Source organism: Apus apus, chromosome 17 (assembly GCF_020740795.1).
Source record: "Apus apus isolate bApuApu2 chromosome 17, bApuApu2.pri.cur, whole genome shotgun sequence".
In the NCBI taxonomy this organism is placed as follows: domain Eukaryota; kingdom Metazoa; phylum Chordata; class Aves; order Apodiformes; family Apodidae; genus Apus; species Apus apus.
The window spans coordinates 8,771,937-8,795,108 of NC_067298.1; the positions used below are offsets into that span (position 1 = coordinate 8,771,937).

The 23,172-nt window shown below is 41.2% G+C and overlaps 2 protein-coding genes across 16 annotated transcripts; one reads left to right on the forward strand and one right to left on the reverse strand.

Annotated features, from left to right (window-relative positions):
• Positions 1–4,041: 4,041 nt before the first annotated feature.
• Positions 4,042–10,465, reverse strand: C17H17orf75 (chromosome 17 C17orf75 homolog). 2 transcript variants are annotated; one of them, XM_051635042.1, is made up of 10 exons: positions 10,269–10,465; positions 9,912–9,989; positions 9,150–9,275; positions 8,631–8,771; positions 8,383–8,440; positions 7,592–7,711; positions 6,880–6,944; positions 6,621–6,757; positions 6,023–6,126; positions 4,042–5,493 (listed from the first exon to the last, which is right to left on the reverse strand). In XM_051635042.1, exons 1-10 carry the CDS (start codon positions 10,403–10,405, stop codon positions 5,284–5,286), a joined length of 1,176 nt encoding a protein of 391 aa, XP_051491002.1. In that variant the 5' UTR covers positions 10,406–10,465; the 3' UTR covers positions 4,042–5,283. The 2 variants fall into 2 exon arrangements, with proteins under 2 accessions (XP_051491002.1, XP_051491003.1); XM_051635043.1 differs by lacking the exon at positions 9,912–9,989 and having other exon boundaries at positions 10,269–10,463.
• A 779-nt stretch (positions 10,466–11,244) lies between these two features.
• Positions 11,245–22,970, forward strand: ZNF207 (zinc finger protein 207). 14 transcript variants are annotated; one of them, XM_051635028.1, is made up of 13 exons: positions 11,245–11,411; positions 12,951–13,077; positions 13,466–13,604; positions 14,192–14,362; positions 15,050–15,125; positions 15,611–15,658; positions 17,725–17,825; positions 18,720–18,880; positions 19,674–19,766; positions 20,933–21,175; positions 21,882–22,041; positions 22,223–22,406; positions 22,626–22,970. In XM_051635028.1, exons 1-12 carry the CDS (start codon positions 11,371–11,373, stop codon positions 22,381–22,383), a joined length of 1,521 nt encoding a protein of 506 aa, XP_051490988.1. In that variant the 5' UTR covers positions 11,245–11,370; the 3' UTR covers positions 22,384–22,406; positions 22,626–22,970. The 14 variants fall into 14 exon arrangements, with proteins under 14 accessions (XP_051490988.1, XP_051490986.1, XP_051490990.1 ...); XM_051635026.1 differs by having other exon boundaries at positions 22,223–22,970; XM_051635030.1 differs by having other exon boundaries at positions 11,246–11,411; positions 17,725–17,795; positions 22,223–22,970.
• The last annotated feature ends 202 nt before the right edge of the window (positions 22,971–23,172 follow it).

Below are 23,172 nucleotides of genomic sequence, written 5' to 3' on the forward strand. Positions count from 1 at the left end.
CCAGAGCCTTCCACAGCGTGTCTCACAGGCACTGTAGCAGTTGTGTTTGCTCTGTAGCAAAATGTCTCTGTATCGTGGGCTTTATTCCCTCAGCTGTGTCATCAGTGCTGCCAGATGACACCACAAACTGGTAGGAGTCTATCTTTATAGAGGGGACATTCACAAGTGCTTATTAGCTGTCCCTTCTTTGCCTCTAATGGGAAAGTCTCTCTGGAAGTGTGAAGTTCTGCTCCCACAGTATGCACTAGTGAAACTCCAGTTGCCTCAGGGAAAGGGAGGAGGGAGAAAATAAGTGTTTCTACAGTCTGGAATAAGCCTTACCTGCAAAAGAAACAATTTTTGTCACCTTTGTGTACAGGAATGGGATTTCTGAGGGCAATTGCACCTTTGTTGTTCTGCATGGCTGGTACATTGATCAAGGAACAAGGGCAAGAGATGAGGGTCGGGTGGGTTCACTTTGGAGAAGGGAATTGGTTCCTGTGCCATTTTATCTCTGCAGTTTGGGTCCAGATCAAAGCAGTCAAAGAGAGTTTGCATGCATTGTTTCAGGTCAGGGAGTTTTGTAGCTGTGAAGATCATCTCCCTGGGGAGCAGCAGACAAGCAGGAGAGCGTGGAGCTAGGAGAATATTGAGAGAAGCCTGGTTAACACAGAAGAAGGTCGTTCCTTTCCTCACCTGTTGCTAAGCCTTTCTGATTACAGATGCCTTTAAACCAGAGGTGAGCAGAAATGGGAGTTCTCCAGAAGTTTTAGGAAAATTATGAATTTTTTAGTAGAAAATTTAAGTTGTAACAAAACCCAGATTATTTTGCTGATAATTTACCAGAGTACAGTATGCACTGATTGACTTTTATTTGTGGTTTCTCAACTGAAAGCAACTTAATGCTCATCAGTTTCTCCCCAGGAAAGGTTTCTGTGCCTGCCAGTGGTGTACTCTGGGGTGAAGCATCAAGCTACAAGATCAAGGGCCACTTGTTTCTTCATCAACCTGACCCAGAGCAACATATCTTTGCCCTCTGATCAGGAGTAGGAGGGAGCTGAACAGAATAATCCAGGTGCCCTTCTTTGGTCCCCTATCCATAGATAACATAGTTTACATGAACTGGTTGAAAAAGGCTCTGAGGTTGACCTTATGACTTGTTCATTTAAACTGTTGTTCATCTTCCTGACTTCCATTCTTGTGTCCCCATGTCCTGTCTGAGCAAGGCTACAAGCAACTCTGGGGGTCAGAAAGGCCAGATTTTAGAGCAGTGCTAGATTTATTGTGTGTGAAGAAATGAAAACCTCTTAACATTTTTGCTGATCACAGCTGAAATCTGTCCCCATACACAGAGCCTGTTTGCTTGGAGTCTATCAGCTCATGGAGTCAGGAGCAGGGCAAAGTGCTTAAGCTTTTATGACTTTTTTTTTAATAACTAAAATTATACTGTGAAAGCTTGTTATGTTTTTACAGAATATCAGGAAACCCAGTTTTTTTGTTTTCTTATGGATTTAGAAGTGCTACACTGCTGCAGCACCAGAGAGCTAATAGCAAACAGGCTTTTCTTTTACCTCCAGATGTCCTTGAAGCTGCTGGCTTGTGTCAGAGATGTAATACTCTCCATCCTGCTCATTTGTGGTTCTAACTTCTCACAGTCGGCAAAATGTCCCTGAAGGAGCTGTCCACAGAGGGACTGGTTTTGGTGATTGTTTTGGTTTTATTTCAGCTGCTGCTAGGATTTTGTGTCAGTCAGATAAACTGTGAATCTGTCGAACCTTGTAAACATGCAGTGCTAGAGCAAAAGGCAGGGACTGTTATCAAGGTACAAATTTGAGCAGGGAATGTCTTGAGGAAGTTATTTTATGCTTGTGTCCTTGAGTGAGGACATAACACCTGGGGAAAAAAAAAAAAAAAAAAGCCATTTATGTGCTGGAATTCCCATTTAGTAAGTATATTGCAGTACTGGTCCAGTGAGGATGGGTGCAGGGAGTAGTAATGCAGACTGGGAGAGCCTGGAGTGCTGGTTGCAGAGCTCCTTCAGGGACACCTGCTGGCAGCACGGCCAGAGCAGAGATGGGTCCAGCCGGAGCCTCTTGCTGACCCCTGTCACAGGGGAGGGACAGGAGAAAGGGGCTCTGGCAGCTGTGGGGAGGAAGAAGGGAGAGAACCAGGTAAATCAAAGTCCACGGGGCTTGCAAATTGCATATTTTATTCCTAGATTCTTGGAGACAGGTAGAGATTAATTTTGCACACATTGGCCATAACATAGCAAGGAGGTGGGGGAGAATGATGGGAGAGGAGGTTACCAGGAGCAATCTCTGAGTGAGATGTAGGGGAGTTGTAAAAATGCTGGTGAATTTACTTTTGCTGAGTTCTTAAGACAACTTCTCATCTCACTTTTTCCCCATCAGTCAATGAGGAATCTTAGCATTTATGTGGCATGTTTTGATTCTTCACTACTTGCTCCTTTAGCAGCAGAAAATATTTTATCAATGGGGAGGGGAGAAGCCAGAGAAATTATTGCTGTCTGAAGCTGCTGAACTAGGTATGAAGCTCAGGGATTCTGCATCGCAAGACCTTGCTCCTCCTGATGGCTTGTCCTGCCACTGTTTTAAATCAGATAACTCAGAGCTGATACTAAAGTAACAGCCCTCTGCTGACCTCACATGACAGCTGCTGTGTTGTGCCAACATTAGTCTCACAGGATAGTGGGTAGGACTTTCACACACACTTCAGTGAGTGAAGAGCTCAGTCTTATCTGTTTACATAGATTCCAGCTCAGTTCAGTTGTTCTGGAAACCCCATCCACTGGCTTTATCTACAGTGGAACTGGAGAATACAGATGCAGTTCAACACCAGCAATCTCTGGAGGCAAACCTGGGATCTGGAGAGCAAAGGCCAGCACCTCTGGGGTTTCAGCCTCCCTGAATATTGCTGCTGTTTTGTTTCTTTTACAGCAGTGGTGGCTCCACGGTGTTCTGTGATAGGACTCAAAAACTCCTGCAATCACTGATGCTGAGTTGGATATAAAGGAAAACAGTGCATTTTGCAGCTCTAGAAAGAACCGCACATAAGACAGAAACCAAGCTTGTTTAAAGGTAAATTATTTTTAATGTCAGCATTAATAATTGGCTTTTAATTGGAAAAAGCTTTCTAAGGAGGTATTTCTGAAATGCCAGTAGTAGTATTTGTTTCAGGATACTTTACAACACAGAGCACAAAATATTCCCTAGGCCTGATTTAAGTAGCAGAAGTACCTTAATTTCCAGGAAGCTTAATAAGTATGTTAGTCACTGTCTCCCCCACAGTGTCCATTTAGTTTGCACATAAAGCAAGATTTATGAAACTTTTCTTTTGCATACCCTGCTAAAGCTATTAACACGTCCAAGTGTTAAACACAAAGCACTAAACAATGTGATTTTCTGCCTTAAAATACTGAGCAAATGATACTTTCCCGTTAAGGGCTGTAAAACAAACTTATATTTGCAAGGTAAGACGCTGCCGTATGTTTCCAAATATTTTTGTATTGTTGTACATTCTGTATATTTTTGTTGTAGCAATATTATTTGAATGCAGAGTCCATTAAATTTTTTTGTTGGTGAGTTTTTTGATGTTCTGTTTTTCTGCAATGATTTCTGGTATTCCAACCGGATCAGTCACCTGTTCCTCACATGCAACTTTTTTTTGAGTCTTGAGCTCTTCACTGCTTCCTGAGCAGGCAAAATACTAAATGATGAGTGCTCCCCAACTTTGCTTAAAATGTACAACAGCAACAGAGGGCAACATGTTTTGTGTGGTGCTGCTTTACTCACTCATGAATAAAGCATTCTGAAGGAAAATACTGGTACTTCTCGGAGGTCCTGCAAATGAGAGAAGGGGCTTGTTTTCTTTCAAACTGTTTTTGTTTTCTTCTCTGACTTCCTCGTATGTTACGTGTCACCTCAGATGTCACCATGACACTTGCAGACTCCTGCACACTGCACCAGCAGCTTCTCTGCACTGGGTTTTAAACAGGAGAAATGGAGGACAATACTCATTTGTCATTTAATGCAGGCACACAAATAAGGATTTGAATGTGTTTTATTGTAAACCGTATTACAGGTTCCAGTCACAGGAAAGCATTCAGCTTTCATCATCACAGTATGCAGCACAGGCAGAGCAGTCAGTCAAGTTCACTGTATTAGTAAGGCTGTTACAGTTACTGTTTTGGGGACAATTGTTCCAATGCCTTAAGTTAGGCCTTCAGCCTCTGCTGCAAAGGAAAGTAACAAGTTTTGCTTCTGTCAGGCTTGCAGAAATAATCCTTGTTTATGTGGTCACTCGGAGGTCTCATGAGCATTAACTCCAGCTGCAGCCAAAGATTTTATTCAAGGATTCTGCTGCCTAAATGTCCTATTGTGTGGTTAAGAATTCATTGCTGAAATATAATTAAATGTTTTGAAGTCTGATTAACTTGGTAACTTAGTTTACTTCAATTTCTGAAGAAGTTTCTATTAATTTAAAGTTAATATTTAACCTGTAGTTTTCAGGTTTAATTTTCCACAACTGAAAAACACATGATTATTTACAGCTCTGCAAAATGGGTACTAAGAACATACAAGGAAGGTCACAACACAAACTAATAAAGAAGGGAATTCATCAAATAGCCTGGGAATGTAACATGTCTGTCCAGTGTATGTATGCCTACATACAAACTGATTCCTCAATGCAGTTCAGGCTTAATGCAGGTCTGTTTTATACCAATAAACAAGTTGTTTAGTACCTGAAGATCAAACTGCCACTTAGAATGTAGAATATGGAAACTAGCTACAGCCTTGTTACGCATGTTCTCTTACATAAACAAATATGATCAATCTACTTTTATTTATCCAGATATTTGTGCTTTATGTATTAATAGTAACCAGATCTTAATGATTAAACATGACTATTTTAAAGATACTTAAAATATTTAAAACACTTAAAATACTTGCCAGGTAAGGGATTTGGGGTTTTATTTGTGTATGTGCAATGACTAAAAAACCAATGTCATTATTTCCTCAGAAAAGGAGCAAATCATGTGGAGAATCTGGTAAGCACTGTAAACTATGCAGGAGTTTGTATAATTGGGTATTTACACATTAAAAAGAGCTGATACTGCTTTCTCTAAAAAAGAGAACAGGCAGATGAAACTGCAACTTAGGTTTTCCTTAGGTAATACTTTTAAATATAAATAAGAAATCCTCCAATGGTGAAACTAAGCTGCACAGAAGAAATGAATGATTTATACAATACCCTCAAACAAGTACAGAATAATTAAAATAATTTTTAAGCCCCTGATGTTTCTCTCATGAATTCCTCAAGGACGGTCACTACGTTTCTGGCTTCTGCCATTTCTGCATGTTCTACTTTAACGATCTTCAAAAGGATGTCACCACTGCCACAGTTCTTGAGAAACAGGTAACACTTGAACAAGGCGTAGTGGTTCATTTCAGCCTGGCGGATAAACCTCTTCAGGTTGTTAATGTCTTGTATAGCCTGGGAAAAAAGTAAGAGAGTGTTTTCCTATCCTTCTACATGGAAAGAAAACACGTGGAAAAGTGAAGGGATTTTATATTACTGCTCAAGAGTAATGTAAGAACCAAGTGTTGTATTTGATGCGTATCACCACTTCCATTGTACTGAAAAAATGTGCGGACACCACATCTTGATCATGCCCAAGCTTGTATTGAGAGTTCCTAAGAAGTGTTAACTACTGAATCCGTGACCAAACTACACGATATTGTGTGTGCACAGCTAAAATTAACAGTATTTTAAGGAGAAAAAAAAAAGGGGGGGGGTTATTTTAAATTGGGAAAATGCATTTGGAGTGGTCACTGAAGAAAACTGTGCTGCTTTACATTCTGGTCTTGTCAACTACAGTGAGCCAGTCCTCAACTTTAACTTCAGAGTTAATCAGTTCATGAGATATAGACATCATAAGTAACCTAACACTTGACTGCAAAAAGTATTTGCTCCCTTGGTAACCATGATACCTTCTTCAAGACTAACATATATGAACAGATACCTTCAATTTAAAGTTTTCCAAAATCTGCTGGAAGAGAAATGGATTTCCACCTTCAGCACCATTCACAAAAGCTTGCATCCAGTCCTCACAGAATCTGTTGCTTCCTGTTACGTGTTCAGCAACACAGAGATGAAGAGAAGTAGTAAATGAACTCAGCATAAATATATAACCACGTTCACCTGGTTTAATTGCTCTCAGGTAACAACTGGTAATTGTACACCTTGGCCAGGAAGTACGTCACACATGAAAAAGAAAAGCAAACATAGCTACATAGATTATATGAAATTCTGTTCTGATTGTTGAATCCCTTTTCATAGCATTTGTCAAAAATATAAGAGGAAATTAAAAGCTTTGCTGAAGCACACAAGTGATAGTTTCATGGTTTGCAGACTAAAGGGACTGTGGATTTTACGATCAGCCATTTTCAAACCAGTGTATCAGGTAAAATCAACTGCTCTGCTACGTCACAGGAAAACTGGTGTTGTGGCTTCCAGCCACAAGCCACACTTCCTGGGCATGAACCTGTGCACTTCTGAGTATTCTCAGCAGCTGAGGGAGGTAAGAGGGTAACATGAAGTCTTCACATCTGTAATCTCACCTGCATTACTCAGCTGAGGCTGAGGTCCACTACAGTCTATAATCATTGACTTGTGCTGCTCTTCCGTCATGGCAATAGACAAGGATGTCATTGTGCCTTCCTGAACAAGGCCTTGGAGGCCAGCAGCTGCCAGAAACCTGAAACAAAAAGGTCTTGTCAACTGCATGCTTCTTCACAACTGCTCAACAGCAAGAACAGGAGAGTGTCATATGCAACAGCCAAGTTACTCACAGATTCCTTGGTCTCAAAGGATCTTTACCTGCTAATATCTTTTTCTGTTCTTTCATCTGCATTTTTCACTTCCACAGGAGTGTAACTCAAAGCCTTAAATTAAAAAAAAAAAAAAAAAAAAAAAAAAAAGAAAAGCTAGATGGGACTTTGATATTACTTCTGTTGCTATATTTGAGCTAGTAGCAATAAATGCACCTTATGGTATGTTAAAAATTGTTCTTTACAGAGAAAGAAGCTGAGGGAATACTCCATAATACAGCAATTGCAGCTGGTTTTGCATTCAGAACACAGTGATTATACCCTGTTAGCTATTCCATCCAAAGTCTCCTCAAACTCAAGGGCCAGAGCTAGAATTCATTTCTGTTTCCAGTGAATTACAAGAGGCACGCAGGCAATACAGCATCCCTTTTGCTTCACAGGAATTCTAGAAGGGACAGCTTTCTCATGCTGTTTCTCATTTTTTAATTCTAATTTCAGCTTGGACATTACTATGTAATTTAAAATGAGTTAACTATAAAAATTGATAGAAGAAATTGCTATGTGCATCCTCTGCAATAGAGCAGGGAAAAAGTACTTGCCATGAATTAAAGAAAAAAACAACAAAACACAAAAGGAAGAAAAAAGTTGTTCCTCATTTACTCCTGGCTGGAAATGCAAATGCAAGAAACATTTTAAACATGTTGGAGTCACTGAAATTCCTTCTGAACCCGTTTTAGTTAAGAAATTTGAAACACACTTACAGCATGTAGCAAAAAGGAGAGTTTCTCCTGGAAGAGCTGAACCACTCTCTGAATTGGGCACAGGGCATTCTCAAACCAGCTTTTCAGGTCAGGATTCACGGAAGTCTCCAAAGTTTTTTGCTATAACAAGTTGAAACATTACAGCTTAACTACAAATGAAGATTTCTACGCCAGTAGAAGCCTATTAATGTATTCAACCTGAGATATTTGGATGTCAGAGCCTTGTTGATTTCAAACCACAGCAGACTAAAATAAGGAGTTTGACATTTAAACCACACTTATGTGGAATATCAGCAATGAAGGGCTTCACATTTTAAGTAGACAAAACTGTAATTTTATGGTATATATTAAGTAAAGATCATGCAACAGCAGATGGGATGAGACAGACTTAAAATGCATCATTTCCATTAGAAAAATTGTCATAAGAAAAACTAAAAATCCTTCCTTAGCATTCAGAAGTTACAAGAATCTAGGATGACATTGATAACTTTCCTGTAGACCATTACCTTTTATAAGTCATTCCTGTCTCTGAATCTAACTAACCTTTAAGAGATTTATGACTGGCACAAAAAAAGAAAGCTGCCTCTGTTTTTTTTTTCCCCTTTTGGCTTGTGTGGTTGACAGCACTTTAGCCATTTACTGTCACTAGACTGAATCAAGTATCTCCCATGGTGTTTCACACTCGTACACCAAACACCTGTTTTGTCTCTATACACTAAATCTTCCAGATTGTCTTGGTAGTTAATTTGTATAAATAATTTTCATCACTTACAAAAAAAGTTAGGCCTTACCTCCAAAACAGGTTTTATCTTCAGACTTTGAATGTATTTGTCCAGCTCAAGTCTGAAAGTATCTTCTTAAGGAAAATAAGATGCATCAGTTAAGACCTGCATTTTTCCCTTCCAGTATGTGGCTGTTACTGACACTTGCAGTTACTGGATGGTGTGCATAAACAAGCTGATTTCAAGTAGGAAGCAGACAACATAAGAACATAATTTTAACATCATCTCCCTCTCCACACAGATAAAAGTAAGGATATAGTTCCAGACCCTTCTCTGAGCCACCTAAGAAGCAAACGACATATTCTGGAGTGCTGATGTCTGATTCCTGTGTTGCCATTTCTAGAAGATTTTCTTGTTGGAAACGACAGTAATAACAACCAACTTTATATTCTGGTATGCTATGCAGAAAAGAAAAATAATTTTGTTACAGATACATCACAGTAAATAAGTGCAAAAAGCAGATATACATGATCTCTGTAAGGAATTCACACCCTCTAGCACTAGTGGCTCCTGTGGTCATATACAGGGCTCTTAAACCTTCTCTTTTTACATCCTTGGTGTGATCAGAGTAGTTTAAAAGGAAATAGTCTTAAGCATATGTATTTTTAAGTATTCAAACACTAAATTATTTACTACAATAAGCTGTTATTAACAGCAGCAATAGACTGAGAACACAGGATCAAGATTAAACCCAAGTGCAGCAGCAGATGGCAAGATGTGCAATGCTGTCAACGTTTCTTATAGTTGCTCGTTCACAAAAAATGTTTAAAATTCACCTCAGCTCCACTGATGCTACATTCCCCATTCCCTCCAACAGGGCTCCCTTGGCAAGGCGCCTGGAGATAAAACTGCGCAGCTCAGTCTCCGCTTCAGCTGGTAAGTTGGTGTCCAGCAAGGAGAGGCTTTAAAAATAAAAAATAAACCATTAGCAAAAAGCAAATGTTATTGTTTTGTTTCTCTGAGCAAGTGCGGAACCACCTGCTTTTAGAAGGGGGACCACTGTGATCTCTCTCTGGCTCTCAGGGACCTGGCTCTGTGGCCCCAGGCCCATCAGAAATGCATTCAGTGCTTTGTCCCCTAGAGCAGGAGTCTGCAGCTGTCATGTCAGCTCATGCTGAGCTCCCCAGCAGCTGTGAACAAGTCACTGCCCCTCTTTTTTTCCCTTGTGCTTCCCTAGTTGTGATACAGAGCAACAATCTTACATGGCTTGTGGAAATAGGTAATTTTAAAATTGTTTAATGAATTTTACATGTATTTTAGGAGTTAGTACAGAAATGTCATGTATTACTATTGAAGAAAGCAAGAATTCAAACTCAGAGATTATGGTTTATATTTAATACCTTACTTCAGCTCTGTAGTTGTGCCCATTCCCTAGGTATTCTAGAAGAAGCACCCAGGGAATCTCAGCATTTTTTGCAGAGGTTTCTGCTTTGAAGGGACTCCAATATACTTATTTACTATTCCCCTAACAGCAATACGGCAAAAGCTTCGACAAGGGATGTCGGAGGCACTGTGGCTGTTCTGCAGGCTGGCGTTACCTGAAGCCTTGGCTGGGAGGTGTCTCTGCCGCGCTGCCGGGCCCGCCATGCCCAGGCTCGGCGCCCTGCTCCCAGGATCTGGAAATCAAGCCATTCCCGAGACGGATTTTACAACCTTAACACACAGAACCGGGAAAAGGGACCGCAGCGGGGAAAGGTACGGCTTGAGGGCGTTTTAAGGCAGGAGCTGGGAGCCGGGACATTATGGGAGGGGGGGGGGAAAAAACAGTTTGGGGAGAGAGGGGGGAGGGTGGAAATAAAGCGAATTCAAGCAGCTGGGAACCGGCAAGGCCTGGAAGCGGCCTCCCCGGGATGGGCCCCGTGGGCAGCCGCCTCGCCAGGCCCCGGCCCCCTCACCCGCAGCTCCGGTAGCCGTAGAGGCTGTGGTAGGTGCTGCCGTGCCGCTCCGGCCGCCGCTCCTCGCCCGCGCCGCCCTCCTCGCTGCTCTCCAGCTCCAGCTCCCGCTCCTCGCCGTCCGGCAGCGCCGGCAGCATCCCGGCCCCGCCGCCCCCCGCCCCGCCGGGCCCGCCCCGCCGGCACCGCAGCCGCTCCCGCCCCGCGGGCCGCGCCCGGGACGGGCCGCCCGTGGCAGCGGGGAGGGCGGGCAGCGGGACAGCTCCTCAGCCAAGGCGGAGCTGTGGGGATGAAGCCGGAGTAGCTCTCGTTGCTGCAGCTGCTGCGTTTATGTCGTTTATTGAACGCTGCGGATGCTGTAATGCCCGTGTCAGTACAGAGAACCCTTCGAAGGTTGCTTAGCAGCAGGAGCCACTCAAACCGCATTTGACAAAATTAGCCATGCTGTTTTAAAAAAGGCTACTCTGCTTGCAAATTTATTATTTTTTACTTTTAAAACAGCGTTAGCTCAGCCTCGGAAATACCAGGCGTTTCTCACAGTCCCGGCCCGAGGGGGCAGCCACTGGGATGGATGCTCGAGGGCTTAACACTGAAACACCCGATGGGATGTAAGAGAGGGACCAGCCCCCGGCCAGGCACAGGAATCTTTGGGGATTCCACCCAGTGTTCTCGAAGGTCTGTGCCCCCTCCGCCCCAACGCCTCCCTAGCAAGAGCTTCACACACAAGTGACCATCCCCAGCCCACTGTACAGAGCGGCCTGGGTAAGACACCCCAGCTTCCTGCCTAGCCAGATTTCGTAGGGAAAAACAAAAACGGCTGAGGCTGAACGCGGAGATGAGCAGCACCACGGAGCCCTGCGCTCCTCCCTCCCAGCCCTTCAGCCGCAAAATGGCGGCCGCGCCGCGGCGGGGCAGCGCCAGGGGCTGGTCACGCGGCAGCCGCGGTGCAGGCTGGGAGCGCGGAGGCGGCGGCGCCTGGCGGGGCCGTGGCGGCCATTTTGTGCCTGCCTCGCCAGCCTCTGCGGAGCGGCTGCTGCGGGCGCTGCGGCTCGGGAGGGAAGCGCTCGCCCGTCTCCTGTTTGTGTAGGTCTGGGGCGCCGCCGCCATGGGCCGTAAGAAGAAGAAGCAGCTGAAGCCTTGGTGCTGGTATCCTTCTGTGTGGGACGGGGGCCGTGTGGGGAATGGGGAGCTGGGGGAGGGAGGGGTGCGGCCTGGCCCGGCTGCGGCTCTGTCCCGTCCCATCCGCTGCCCGGCTCCAGGCTGGCTTGGGATGGGACTGATTCCTGCTCTCCACCCTCGTTACCGTTTGGCTCCGTGCTTGGTCCTGTCCCGTTTCTGTTCCCTGGCGCGGGGATGGGGCCTGCTCCGTGTCCTCTGCTTCTCCTCCCCTCGCCCGCTCCCCCCCCGCGCGGCCTGCTCCGCCCGCCTCGCTTCAGGCCTCCACCTCGCGTCCCGTCCGCCAGGCCGCAGCTCCTCCGGCCCTCTGTCCCCGGCGCTCCCGCGGCGAGGCCGGGCGGGATTGCCGAGGTCGTGGGGAAAATGGAGAACGGTCTTTATCCCCTGGGGGGTAGGATGTCAACAGAAGAAAACCCTGCCTCTAATAAATCCAGTTATTCATGAATAAGTGGGGCAAATATGGTTAAAATAGGCCCGTTTATTTTTCCTTTTTTTTTTTTTTTTTTTTTTTTTGAGCAGGGTTTTCAGAATTTAGGATTGCTGCATCGGAGTTGCATGAAATTTCTCGGTGTGCAGGAATACTGGTGGATTTTTCTTTGATCGCTCCTTCGTGATCTGCTGAGGGGGGGAAGGGATTGCAGATTTCCCTTTTCTCTAAAATTTTTCTGCCCAATCTAGAATTGTTTAATAAAGGAATTTATAACATGCTCTGAGATACCGTTTTATGGCAGAAGGTAGCTATGCTTCTGCTTTAGGTATTAACATATTTCAAGTTTTGGTGGACATGAGGGACATGTTGCACGAACAAGGAACAGCTAATAACAGCTCTGTATTTGTCTTGGTTAAGAAGATACATTGGGAGTGTTTGCTTAAATACTAATTCTGATCTGCAGAAAGGAAATTGGTGTTTGCCTCTTCTCTCACATAGATTTACAAAAATATCTTAATTTAAAATATTTCTGTTTAAAAGCAGAATTCTTTAATGGCTGCAGCAAATTATGCAGTGTCATAAGAATTGATGGCTGAAAAAAAGAAAAGCCATTTTTACCTAAAACATTTATTCTCTTTTTAAAATGTTAGGAACTGATAGTTGTTACTAAATATGCACTTTTAAGTTTTTATCATCACTTCCCTTTTTTGGGTTTCAAGTCTATTTCTCCTTTAATGCTTAGTGACTTTATTTTAATCTGCTTCTCTGTGGAGAAGTGATGGATCCACTTAGAAATAACAAGAACTTGAAAGGTGTGTGTCAAAGAATGTGGAGTCAAATTCTGATGCTGTGCAAACATCTTATCAGTTTTGTACCTGTCTGAAGAGGGAAATGCTGGATGGTAGGAGGGGGAGGATTGGTTTCAGACATGTGTGAAATGATTGTCATGCTTTGAATGCTCAGAGGTGCTTCCTGTGCTGCTTTTTCACTTTAGGAAAAATCACAGTGAGGTTCCTTAGCTTAGTGTTGTATGACAAGTCACTTTCAGAATTAAATGTTTCCTTAACAGTCTTCAATAGGTATTGTAACAGGGATTTTGATGATGAAAAGATCCTTATACAGCATCAAAAAGCAAAGCACTTTAAATGCCATATATGTCATAAGAAACTGTATACAGGACCTGGTTTAGCTATACATTGCATGCAGGTAAGAAGTCTCAGACTTGCACTGGAATTAATAGTAAACTTTAAAAGAGAGGAGTTTGGGGGCTTCTGGAGTCTCAAAAACTGATGAAAAAAAGGGCAGCAGTGGCCCAGCTCCAGACAGAAATCCTGATGTGTCAGCAGAGAGTATGCAGAAGATCTCTGCCATCATTTTTGGGATGTAGTGAAGGAATTATAGCATATTGGTGTTCAGAAGACAAGTTCATATAAACTGGTTTTAGAAGGTAATAGCATTTGATGGTGATTAGGAAGCACGTGTCAAGAAAATGCTTGGCCAGAGAGATTCTTCCCCTTAGCTGGCTGAAGAACAACTAGAATCTAACTTGAACTGTGGTCAGGAGGTTTTTTTTTTTTCTTTTTTTTTTCTTTAGGTACATAAAGAAACAATAGATGCTGTTCCAAATGCTATTCCTGGAAGAACAGACATTGAACTGGAAATCTATGGCATGGAGGGCATTCCAGAAAAAGATATGGAGGAACGGAGGCGGTTACTTGAACAAAAAACTCAGGGTAAAGTGTTACTTTGCTAGTTACCTGTTATTGCCCTGTTTCTGACTGATAACTAAGCTGTGTGATACAAGTCTTGCTTCTCTGAAGAGTAAGGATTGAGTTTTAATACATTCTCTTAACATAGGATGGTGAGGGAGATTGTTCTCCTGTTCAGAACTATCTGCGTGCCAGTGCAGCTGTAACAACTCCCTAAGGAATTTGGGGATGGTGATTTTACTTTTGAGGGCAAGGGGAGGAAGGGTCAGCGGTGATAGAAGCCTGATGATGCCCAAATGCTTGAATTTCTTTGCTGTTTAAGTATATATTTGTTTGAACTGCTTTGGTTTATTCTGAAAGCATGAGACAAACGTGAAGGAAGACCCCCATTTATGTTGAGGGTCATTAGTGTGAAGTCACTTTCCTTCCCTTCATTATATGTGCATATAGGTAGGCTCACATGTTTTCTTATGTGTAATTCTCTCCATTTTTTAACATGCTGATATGACTTGAATTTTATTATTTGCATTCCAACTGCAGTATCTCAGGTAAAATGAATGTTGTAGAATGTATTTTGTCTTCAGAGTGACCATATACATTGTATGCCTTAGCAGAGAGCCAGAAAAAGAAGCAACAGGATGATTCTGATGAGTATGAAGATGATGAATCTGCGGCTTCAACTTCATTTCAACCCCAGCAAGTCCAGCCACAGCAGGCATACATTCCCCCAATGGCACAGCCAGGGTTGCCTCCTGTGCCAGGAGCACCAGGGATGCCTCCAGGTAAGATGGTGTTATAAGCTGGTTACTGAAAAGCTGAAAATACTGCTTTTATGCTAGAATAATCTGGCGCTTTATAACACTTGGTTTTAGAGGTCCCAAAATAGTTCAGTGAGCTGCACGTGAGCAGTTTCTTTACCTTTTTTCCCTGTTTTGTGTGTGCACACACATTTTCCTTCGTGAAGTAATTTAGATGCCTAATGCTTGTGTTTAGATTGAAGGAATGTTGATGTGGCAGTAAGACTGATTAGTACTTTCAACGTAAGTCTATCAATGGTATTTATGGTATTTTGTAGCAGGATTTTGGGAACGGGGCAGAAAGGCTGCCACATACGTATCTCCTAATGGAGAACAGGCAATTTATACACAAGCCACAAATACACTGAGGAAAGACTTTCCACCAATGACAGTGACTGAAAACTAGTCTCTTATCATTATATATTCTGTAATGATAAGGTATGTTCTTTGGAGACTGTTAAGAAAACGTACACAGTCTTGCAGGTCTGAGAACAATTAATCTAAGTCAGATTTGCAGATAATTTTTTTGTATTGCATTGTTTGTGAGCAGTGTTAATTCAAAACCCAATCTTTTACAGCTTGTAGAGCATTTATCCAGTCTAAATTTATTAGATGAGATTTGTTAGTGACTGGATGTTGTCAGAGTTGTTTAACGTTTATTTTTCTTTTTAGGTATACCACCATTAATGGCAGGTGTTCCACCTATGATGCCTGGAATGCCTCCAGTGATGCCTGGAATGCCACCTGGGTGAGTAGAAAGACTTAATATTACATGTTTGTACTCTGCATTTTAAAGTGTCACAGAAAAAGTAAAGTTAATTAGAAAAATGTATGTAGGAACCTGTGAACTCTATAACCTTAATATTAAAACTAACCAAAGAACTGGATGGCTGTAAACCAACATTAGCTATATGGCTTAACTATGAATTTATGTGTAAAGTATGTTGCCTTTCTCCTAACTATTGAGTAGTAGTATAATAACTTAAAGCTTGTTGTGTTGGTTTGGAGCCTTCTGTGAACTGCTGTTCCTTTGTGTATTGCACATAATGTTGTGCAGTTGGTTATCAGTCATCAACCTAACAGGAAAAAAATGCCAGATAGTTTAATTATCTTGTAGTTGGGGCAAAAGTAGGATGTTGGTTTTTATGGTTGTTTGGGATTGACACCGTACCCTGTCACAATGTTTTTGGAAAATCACAGTTAGATTTTTGATTTTGTCATAAATTTTCACAGATTACATCAACAGAGAAAATACATGCAGTCATTTTGTGGTGGAAACATGTAAGCATCTCATTAATGTAATTCTAGGTACATTCATTATGCCATTTTCTGTCATGTTTTTAATAAGTTTGAAATTGTCTTACTGAAAACCTCTGAATATTGCCTAATTTGGGGAAAATGTCTGTTTAGGTTTTGTTACTGTGTATCTGAAGTTTTTATACTTTATCTAAATATTACAAAACTGTATGTTATGAGAAATGCAGTCTACAAAATACTATTGAAATAGACCTTTAGGGACTTAAGACCTCTCTTGAGGTGGAGTACAGCTCCTTTTGTTCAGTCCTTTACATTTTAGGACTTTGAAACAGCAGGAGCTTTGCTTCTAAGTTTTAAAGTGCACTGAGGTGAAAGGTATTTCTCTTCAGGGGCATAATTGTTGTTTTAACAATCTTTGAATTTAAAAATTATTACATAGTTGAAATTCTTGTGGATGCTCATAATGACTAGCTTTTCTGGATGGAAATTGAATGGTATTTTGTTGGGCTTGCTGATGTTTAGTTCTCCTTAAACTCTAACTTCAGGTGACTCATGTCATCTAGTAAAACACAAAATAATTTGCCAGAAATTCACTGCACTTCCATTTTGGTGGTTATGACCTAGGAAGCAACTTAGTTTTGGGTGTGACACTAGTTTTAGCACTATCCCTGCGGTTTCTCAGGTTATCTGTGGTGGCAGCAGGCAGTGAGCATGCAGCACTCTTATTTGAATCTAACAAGTAGTTGCAGAATGAGTGGCAAGACTTGACTTGGCCTTCTCCAACCATTAACCCAAAAAAGGGGCATACTGTGTTCCCCATCATTCCTGCTTCTGCATTGGATGTTCCTTTTATAGCAGTGGTAGACAAATTGAGAATAAAGATAAGACTGGGCAGCAATTTGCTTTGCAGAATAAATGCTCCCCAGTTGATGACTATTTGGTTTGATTTTGGAACAGCAGTGGTGAAGGTTTCTAGCCTTAATCGTACAAATAGGAACTGCTTCTTACTGAAGTTTTGATGTGCACTTGGCTGCTATGCATCTGCTTAGCTTTCTAACTGAATAACAAGCATTCCTTTATTTCATTTGGCTAATCCAGCTTCATGTCTGGAAAAACTCAAGCAATCTTAGGCTACACTTGGTTTGTTCCCTGTAAAGGAATTGTATCTTTTGATTTAAGGCTTCCCAGTTTTAAAACACTTAGTGTTGCAGACAGCTTATTTTTATGGAGTTGCAGCCCTGTGTAGAAGGAATTTGGTTATATCAAGGGTTGTATGTATACTTTACATGTGGAACATTTATTAATTTCTAGTGTGGTTTAGTAGATAAGGATAAAAGGAGTTATTTAGATGCCACCTTTCTGTTAGGAAATACAGACCAGTTACTTTCTCCAGGTATCAGTTGCAAGGAAAAAAAAATGCAAACCTGTTTTTAATATAGAAGAAAAATACGCCATAGTAAGGGCTTCTCATTTAAAAAAAAAATTTAAAATCCCACTTACCTGTCATTAGCATAGGGAATACTTAATGTCACTGAAACTTCCGGAGCTTTCTTATCCTGTAGTCTCTGCTCTGCTGTAAAAGAGTATTTTGTGAATAGTTTTACAGATTTGGGGTGTCTGCAATTCCCTAGAGGAAGAAGAGTAAGTTAAAATAGTATGAGAGTGCTGTAACTCAATTAGACTTGTGGTGTCAGAAAGGAGTAGTAGCAGATGTACAGTGATTGAGTTAGCTGTTTTCCCTACTTAGATGTTTTCTGAGTGTACTAAAAGTAGGTACTTGGAACACTGCTGAAACTAGTAGCCTGAAATAGCATTTGAGAGAAACACCAGTTCTGGAAATCTGATACTAGTGGAAGTGAAAACTTGAGGAATAAAGTTAAAAATGTTTGGGGATTTTCTTGGGTTGTTGGTTGGTGTTTTTTCATTGTGGAAAATAATTTCTAACTGTGGAGTCAGCTGGGTTTTAGTTGCCTCTATTGAGAGCTTCTTGAAATTATTTACCATAAATTTTTATCTAATACAGGTATGTGCCAATTGTCTTTAGAGTTCATAATGAGTGTTTATACCAGTGCTCATTTTCTGTTTAATAGGATGATGCCAATGGGTGGAATGATGCCTCCTGGGCCAGGAATACCACCCCTTATGCCTGGTATGCCACCAGGTAGGTCAGGGTTCTCGAACTCATACTATGGTGAGAGCTAATTATGTTTATTTAGTTTTACTGAGATTTAGGATTTATATAAAGAATATACAGACTTAAGCCACCACCCTGGGGGGGACTGATTGCCACAGAAGCTACTGTGGTGCACAGGGGAAGGGGTTAATTTATAGCTTTTGATTGTAAATAATTACTTTTTGAAGGTAAAAAATAGTTTTCTCTTACTGTTGGACTTTCTCTGGCTTCTGTGTTTCTCAAGTTTGTGCAGCACTTAATGCCCTTAAGTTGTTGCACCTGACCAACAGCTGTGCTGTGATGGCTTGAGATTTGCCTACATTTCTCAGTGGAGCAGGAGGCAAGCCACTAGAACATTCAGAGCTGCACAGTAATGTGATGGGACCTTCCCATCTGTGAACCTCTCCTAGAGCCCCGCACATGCCAAGTGCATGTATTGTGATGACAGGCTACCAAAAGTAGCCCTGTGTCAGTGTTCCACTGTGCTGAGGACCCATAGCAGAGCTGATCTGTTTTTTGGTCAGAGTTCTGGTACTTTTCATAATGGCTGCATCCTAACAGATTTTGTGACAGTCTCACCCGTGTGCTTGGCAGCACAGGTAGGGGCCTTGGCAACAGCCACTGCATTAATGGAGTTGATCTGTTGGGAGCATAAGCTGCTTCTTCATTGAAGCTGTAGTAGAAAACAGCTTAATTCAGTATTTCTCTGAAGTGTTTCAGGTTACTGCCCATGCATGGACATTTATTGATGACTGCTGGTATAACCGTTTGTCATGTTTTGTTTTCCTGTTGCCTTAAATATACATCTTCCTTGTGAGAGCCTTTGTTCTAAGGGACACAGAGGAGTATCCTCTAACGGATTATTCTGAATTCCTTCAGCCTGATTTGTTGCTGGTTTTTTGTGGTCTGTAGGTATGCCACCACCTGTTGGTCCTCGTCCTGGAATGCCTCCAATGACACAAGCACAGCCTGTTACAGCACCAGGCATTCTGAACAGACCTCCAGCACCTGCTGCATCTGCACCTACTCCCCAGCCTCCGGTTACCAAACCACTCTTCCCAAGTGCAGGGCAGGTAAGGTATCCCATAGCCTGGAATCTCTTCCTGTATTCTTCAAGTGATGTCAGAAATGTCTATTCTTTATTATTGAGGAGACCCAAGAAATGACTGGTTAAGTTTCTTGATTGTGTTGATTCTAAAGTTTAATTCAGTGTAGTGCTTGTATGAACTTTTAAAGATTCGTTTGTTTGTCTTAGCCATGAAACTAGACAGAAGTTCTGTAAGCGTGTTGGGAAGAAAGGAGTAGGCAAAACACTATTTCTTTAGTCCCTTTAGCTTGTTGTTAATAAGGATGCTTTGTGTGGGTGAAGGGATGTGTTAGTCAGCTACAGGAATCTGATTGCATAGAACTTTACCTAAAATTTCCGAAGTATAAATCTTGACATGACTTACTATCTCTTGTGCTTTTCATAATGGGCTCTGTACCCATAGATGGACTAATTTATTCTATAGTTTTGCATAAACATTGCCTGAATTAGGAGGTTTTTTACTTTAAAATTTCAGGAGTAATTTAGAGTAGTAAAAATTAGTACAGATGTTTTGGGGAGGGAAGTGGGGAATTGGTAGTGTCTTATGACCTCTGCCCTTTGATTGCACTTGTATATAAGTCCTAACGTTTTTACATGCTCTCAAGTGTGTTGCAGAAACAGTGTGCTGTTTGCATTTTGGACTTCTGCACAAAGATACTTGTTTACAAAAACACAGTCCTTTCATAAGAAAGGACTTAGCATAAGAAGTCCTTTCATCTGGATACTGTCCACCCATTTGTTTGGAGACTTTTCACTGTTTCCTTTCTTTTATGCTACAGATGGGGACACCTGTCACAAGCTCAAGTACAGCTTCCTCCAATTCAGAAAGTCTGTCAGCATCTTCTAACGCTCTGTTTCCTAGCACAGCACAAGTACGCAGGAAGTCACAGTTAAAAAACAAATTGCTTTGCAACTTAACCCTTTGGACCGTTCTGTAAAATCTAAAATTGACTTAAGATCTTCAGATAATTTCTATTACATTCCTGAGTATGTTTAGCTGGTAAAACTGCAGAGTCCTTGATTGCGAGTTGCATCTTAATAGAAATAAGCATCTCAAAGTGCCCAATTTTCTCTTAGTGTGAATGAAATGCAACATCCTGGTTCTAAAGGGTTAAAAAAGCATGAAAGCAGTTAAATGCATTTTAGTGGGCAGTGGTTAGCTTGATGCATGGTGAAGGCTTTTTTAGTTTGTTGTTTAATATAGTACATCATAATATTGGGAATTTTATAACTTCCATTATGTGCAAAAATTGAAATACTTTCTTTTAATTGGAAAGTTCAGGTAATTATAAGTGTATAGTGGCCAGAAATGAAAGCATTCTCTCATGACTAAAGCTTGCTTTGGAGATTGCTGCATCTTCAGAGAAAGTCTGGTAAAGCAAACTTTGCCTATCTGACAGCTAATCTAAGAAAAACATAGGAGAGATGAGATGCTGGAATCTGTAGTAGGCCTCATATTTGCCTTCCATTGATTCTTGGTGAGATTAAAGATCTATAGAGAGACACAGTACTTTGTGAAAATACTGCAGTGTTTTTATAGACAGAACGCTTAAACTCTGACACAATAGAGCTTTCTTAAGTATTTAATTACAACGTTTCTTAAATACCTAATTTTAATGAATACTAACACTTTAAGCTGGACTCTTAACGGTTGCTAAAGTATGCTAATAATTTAGGGAGAACCATGAATTTGTACTTCTAGGCTCTTAATGAAACAGTGATTCAGGAAAGATTTAGGCATTTAGCAAACTCAGTATTTGAGATAAAAATAGTGGAGGGGGTGTTTTGTTTTTCCTTTTTTCTAGTTGTGGCTTTTGACCTGCAAATTTTAGATTTTTCCCTGTGTGTGTATGTATGTGTGTATATGGGGGTTTATTTTGTCTTGTTTTCAGTTGCTCTAGTATGCAATAAGGCTGAACTTTACTTTATCGAGCTTCTTTTAATTATGTATCTTACTGGAAGGTTTCAGAAGTCTAACAGACATCATTTAAATTTTCTTATGCTTTAAGAAATAAATGCTGATCTCTGTGTTTCACAGGCTGCGGCAGCTGTTCCAGGTCCAGTTGGTACTGATTTCAAACCTTTGAATTCTACACCTGCAACAACAACAGAACCCCCAAAACCTACATTCCCTGCTTACACGCAGTCCACAGCCTCAACCACTAGCACGACAAACAGTACTGCAGCTAAACCAGCTACATCCATAACAAGTAAGCCTGCTACCCTCACAACAACCAGTGCAACCAGTAAGTTGATCCATCCAGATGAGGATATATCACTGGTAAGTTAAAAGATTTTAATTTTCTTACTGAAAAATGCATTTTATGCTGATATGGCTGATTAAAATGGACTTTCTTCTGCATTATGTGTGTTTTAACAACAGTGAGAGTGCAGACTGCAGAATCAGTGTAACAGAACCATGCATTCAGAAAACCTGCATTGTAAAGTGGTGACTGACTGGCATATTGCAGTGATCCTGCTGCAGATCTAAGCCTTATTTTTGTTAGTGGTAGGAGATCACTGAACCCAAAATATACCTTGGACTTTCTCTGCATAATGGCTTAAGCTTGACGTTAAGTAGATGTAGCTAGTGAGTGTAGGACAGAAGACTTAAAATTGATCTTGGTGCTCTTACAGCAGTCAGAAATACGGAATTTATGGATACAAACAAATGACATTTCATTTCAGTTCAGATATCTTTAGATTTGTGTTTGGCTTTTTGTCTCAGCTTGTTGTGAGGAAGATACTTTTTTCAGCTGAGGGAGGAGAGCATATGTTAGAATGCTAGGTTGGCCAGTATTAATACAGGAGCTGTGGAGGAACTGGGGGAAATCCTAGTGCTGCTGTGTAATGTTACTAGTAGCATTCTTTGAACTTGTAAGGTAATTGAAATAATTCAGTACCTGTAATCCACTTTATTAAACTTCATACTTGGTGAGTTTTCAACCTACAATGTGTTATGGTTGTCTGTCTGTTCCTGGTTTTAGGAAGAGAGAAGGGCACAGTTGCCTAAGTATCAGCGTAATCTTCCTCGACCAGGACAAGCTTCTTTGGGTAATCCACCAGTTGGACCAATTGGAGGTATGATGCCACCACAGCCAGGAATTCCTCCACAGCAAGGAATGAGACCTCCCATGCCCCCTCATGGTAATCAAGAGTTTCCTAGCTTTCTTTTCTTGAAAAGATTTTTCTTCACTATAAACCTTTTTAAAACTCCAAGTGGCATATACTGGCAGGGAGGGTGAAACATTTCACAAAATGCAAGTTCTGCTCATTATTAAAAAAAAAAATAAAATTCTTCTTTGCATCTTAAATGTTCTGTTTATAGGTCAGTATGGTGCTCATCACCAGGGCATGCCAGGATATCTTCCTGGAGCGATGCCTCCATACGGTCAGGGACCTCCGATGGTGCCCCCTTACCAAAGTGGACCTCCTCGACCTCCAATGGGAATGAGACCTCCTGTAATGTCACAAGGTGGCCGCTACTGATGCTACTACACACGCTCTAATAGGTTTGGAGATTAAACCTTTTCTCATCTTGTGCTGTTAATATAGCCGAGCTTCCGTCAATTAAGTCTTCATTGTGACTTTAAAAATAAATATCTTCCCACATGCAAGGAGCTATTGGACATTCTTATTTTACATGGGAAAAAATTATTTGGAATATTAACAGGAATTTTTCCTGATGTTGCAATTTATACTGTATGGCTTCTTTTTCATGTTTCATCTAGGTTTTTAGAAGTGAAGTATAGTAAATATGGTTCGTTAAATTGTGAAGGCGCTGGAATTACATGAACATACCACCTTAAAGGCAAGTTCTGTGACATTATGTTGCTATTTGTGAAATGATGCCTTCACAGCACTTCAAGTGCTGTTGGACTTCATGTCCCCAACATAGTTTGGTGAGGGCTGTAACTGTTCCCAACTACTTGTACATTTAAGTCTGAACTTGTAACAATATTTAATGTATTTAGAGTTACTCCTGTTTCAGGGTTTAAGCAAACTGACCCACTAAGGTCGTGTGACTTTTCTGTACTGTTATAAACTTCATTGTAATAAAAGAAGAGAAAAATTTATATGCCTTTTTATTCATGACCAGCTGTGGACAACTGCCTGAAAGGTTTGTACAGATGCATGCCATGGTAGTTTTTGGTGTAAGGAACACATTGTTTATTGGTGCTGTTTTGATAAAATCTGAATTCCTTGTTCTAAAATTAAATCACTCCTTAGCTGCACGTCTGAGTAGACAAAGACCTGTACACTTATTAACTGACTCCT

Bases quoted from the DNA above. Each gene is read 5' to 3' on its own strand.
- ZNF207 (XM_051635026.1), top strand. From the start codon at position 11,371: ATGGGCCGTAAGAAGAAGAAGCAGCTGAAGCCTTGGTGCTG. The intron at 11,412-12,950 runs GTATCCTTCTGT...AGTCTTCAATAG, and splicing joins CAGCTGAAGCCTTGGTGCTG to GTATTGTAACAGGGATTTTG. The intron at 15,659-17,724 runs GTAAGCATCTCA...TCTGTTTAATAG, and splicing joins TCATTTTGTGGTGGAAACAT to GATGATGCCAATGGGTGGAA.
- C17H17orf75 (XM_051635042.1), bottom strand. From the start codon at position 10,405: ATGCTGCCGGCGCTGCCGGACGGCGAGGAGCGGGAGCTGGAGCTGGAG. The intron at 8,772-9,149 runs GTGAATTTTAAA...TTTTCTGCATAG, and splicing joins GTAGCATCAGTGGAGCTGAG to CATACCAGAATATAAAGTTG. The intron at 7,712-8,382 runs GTAAGGCCTAAC...AACTTGTTATAG, and splicing joins AGATAAAACCTGTTTTGGAG to CAAAAAACTTTGGAGACTTC.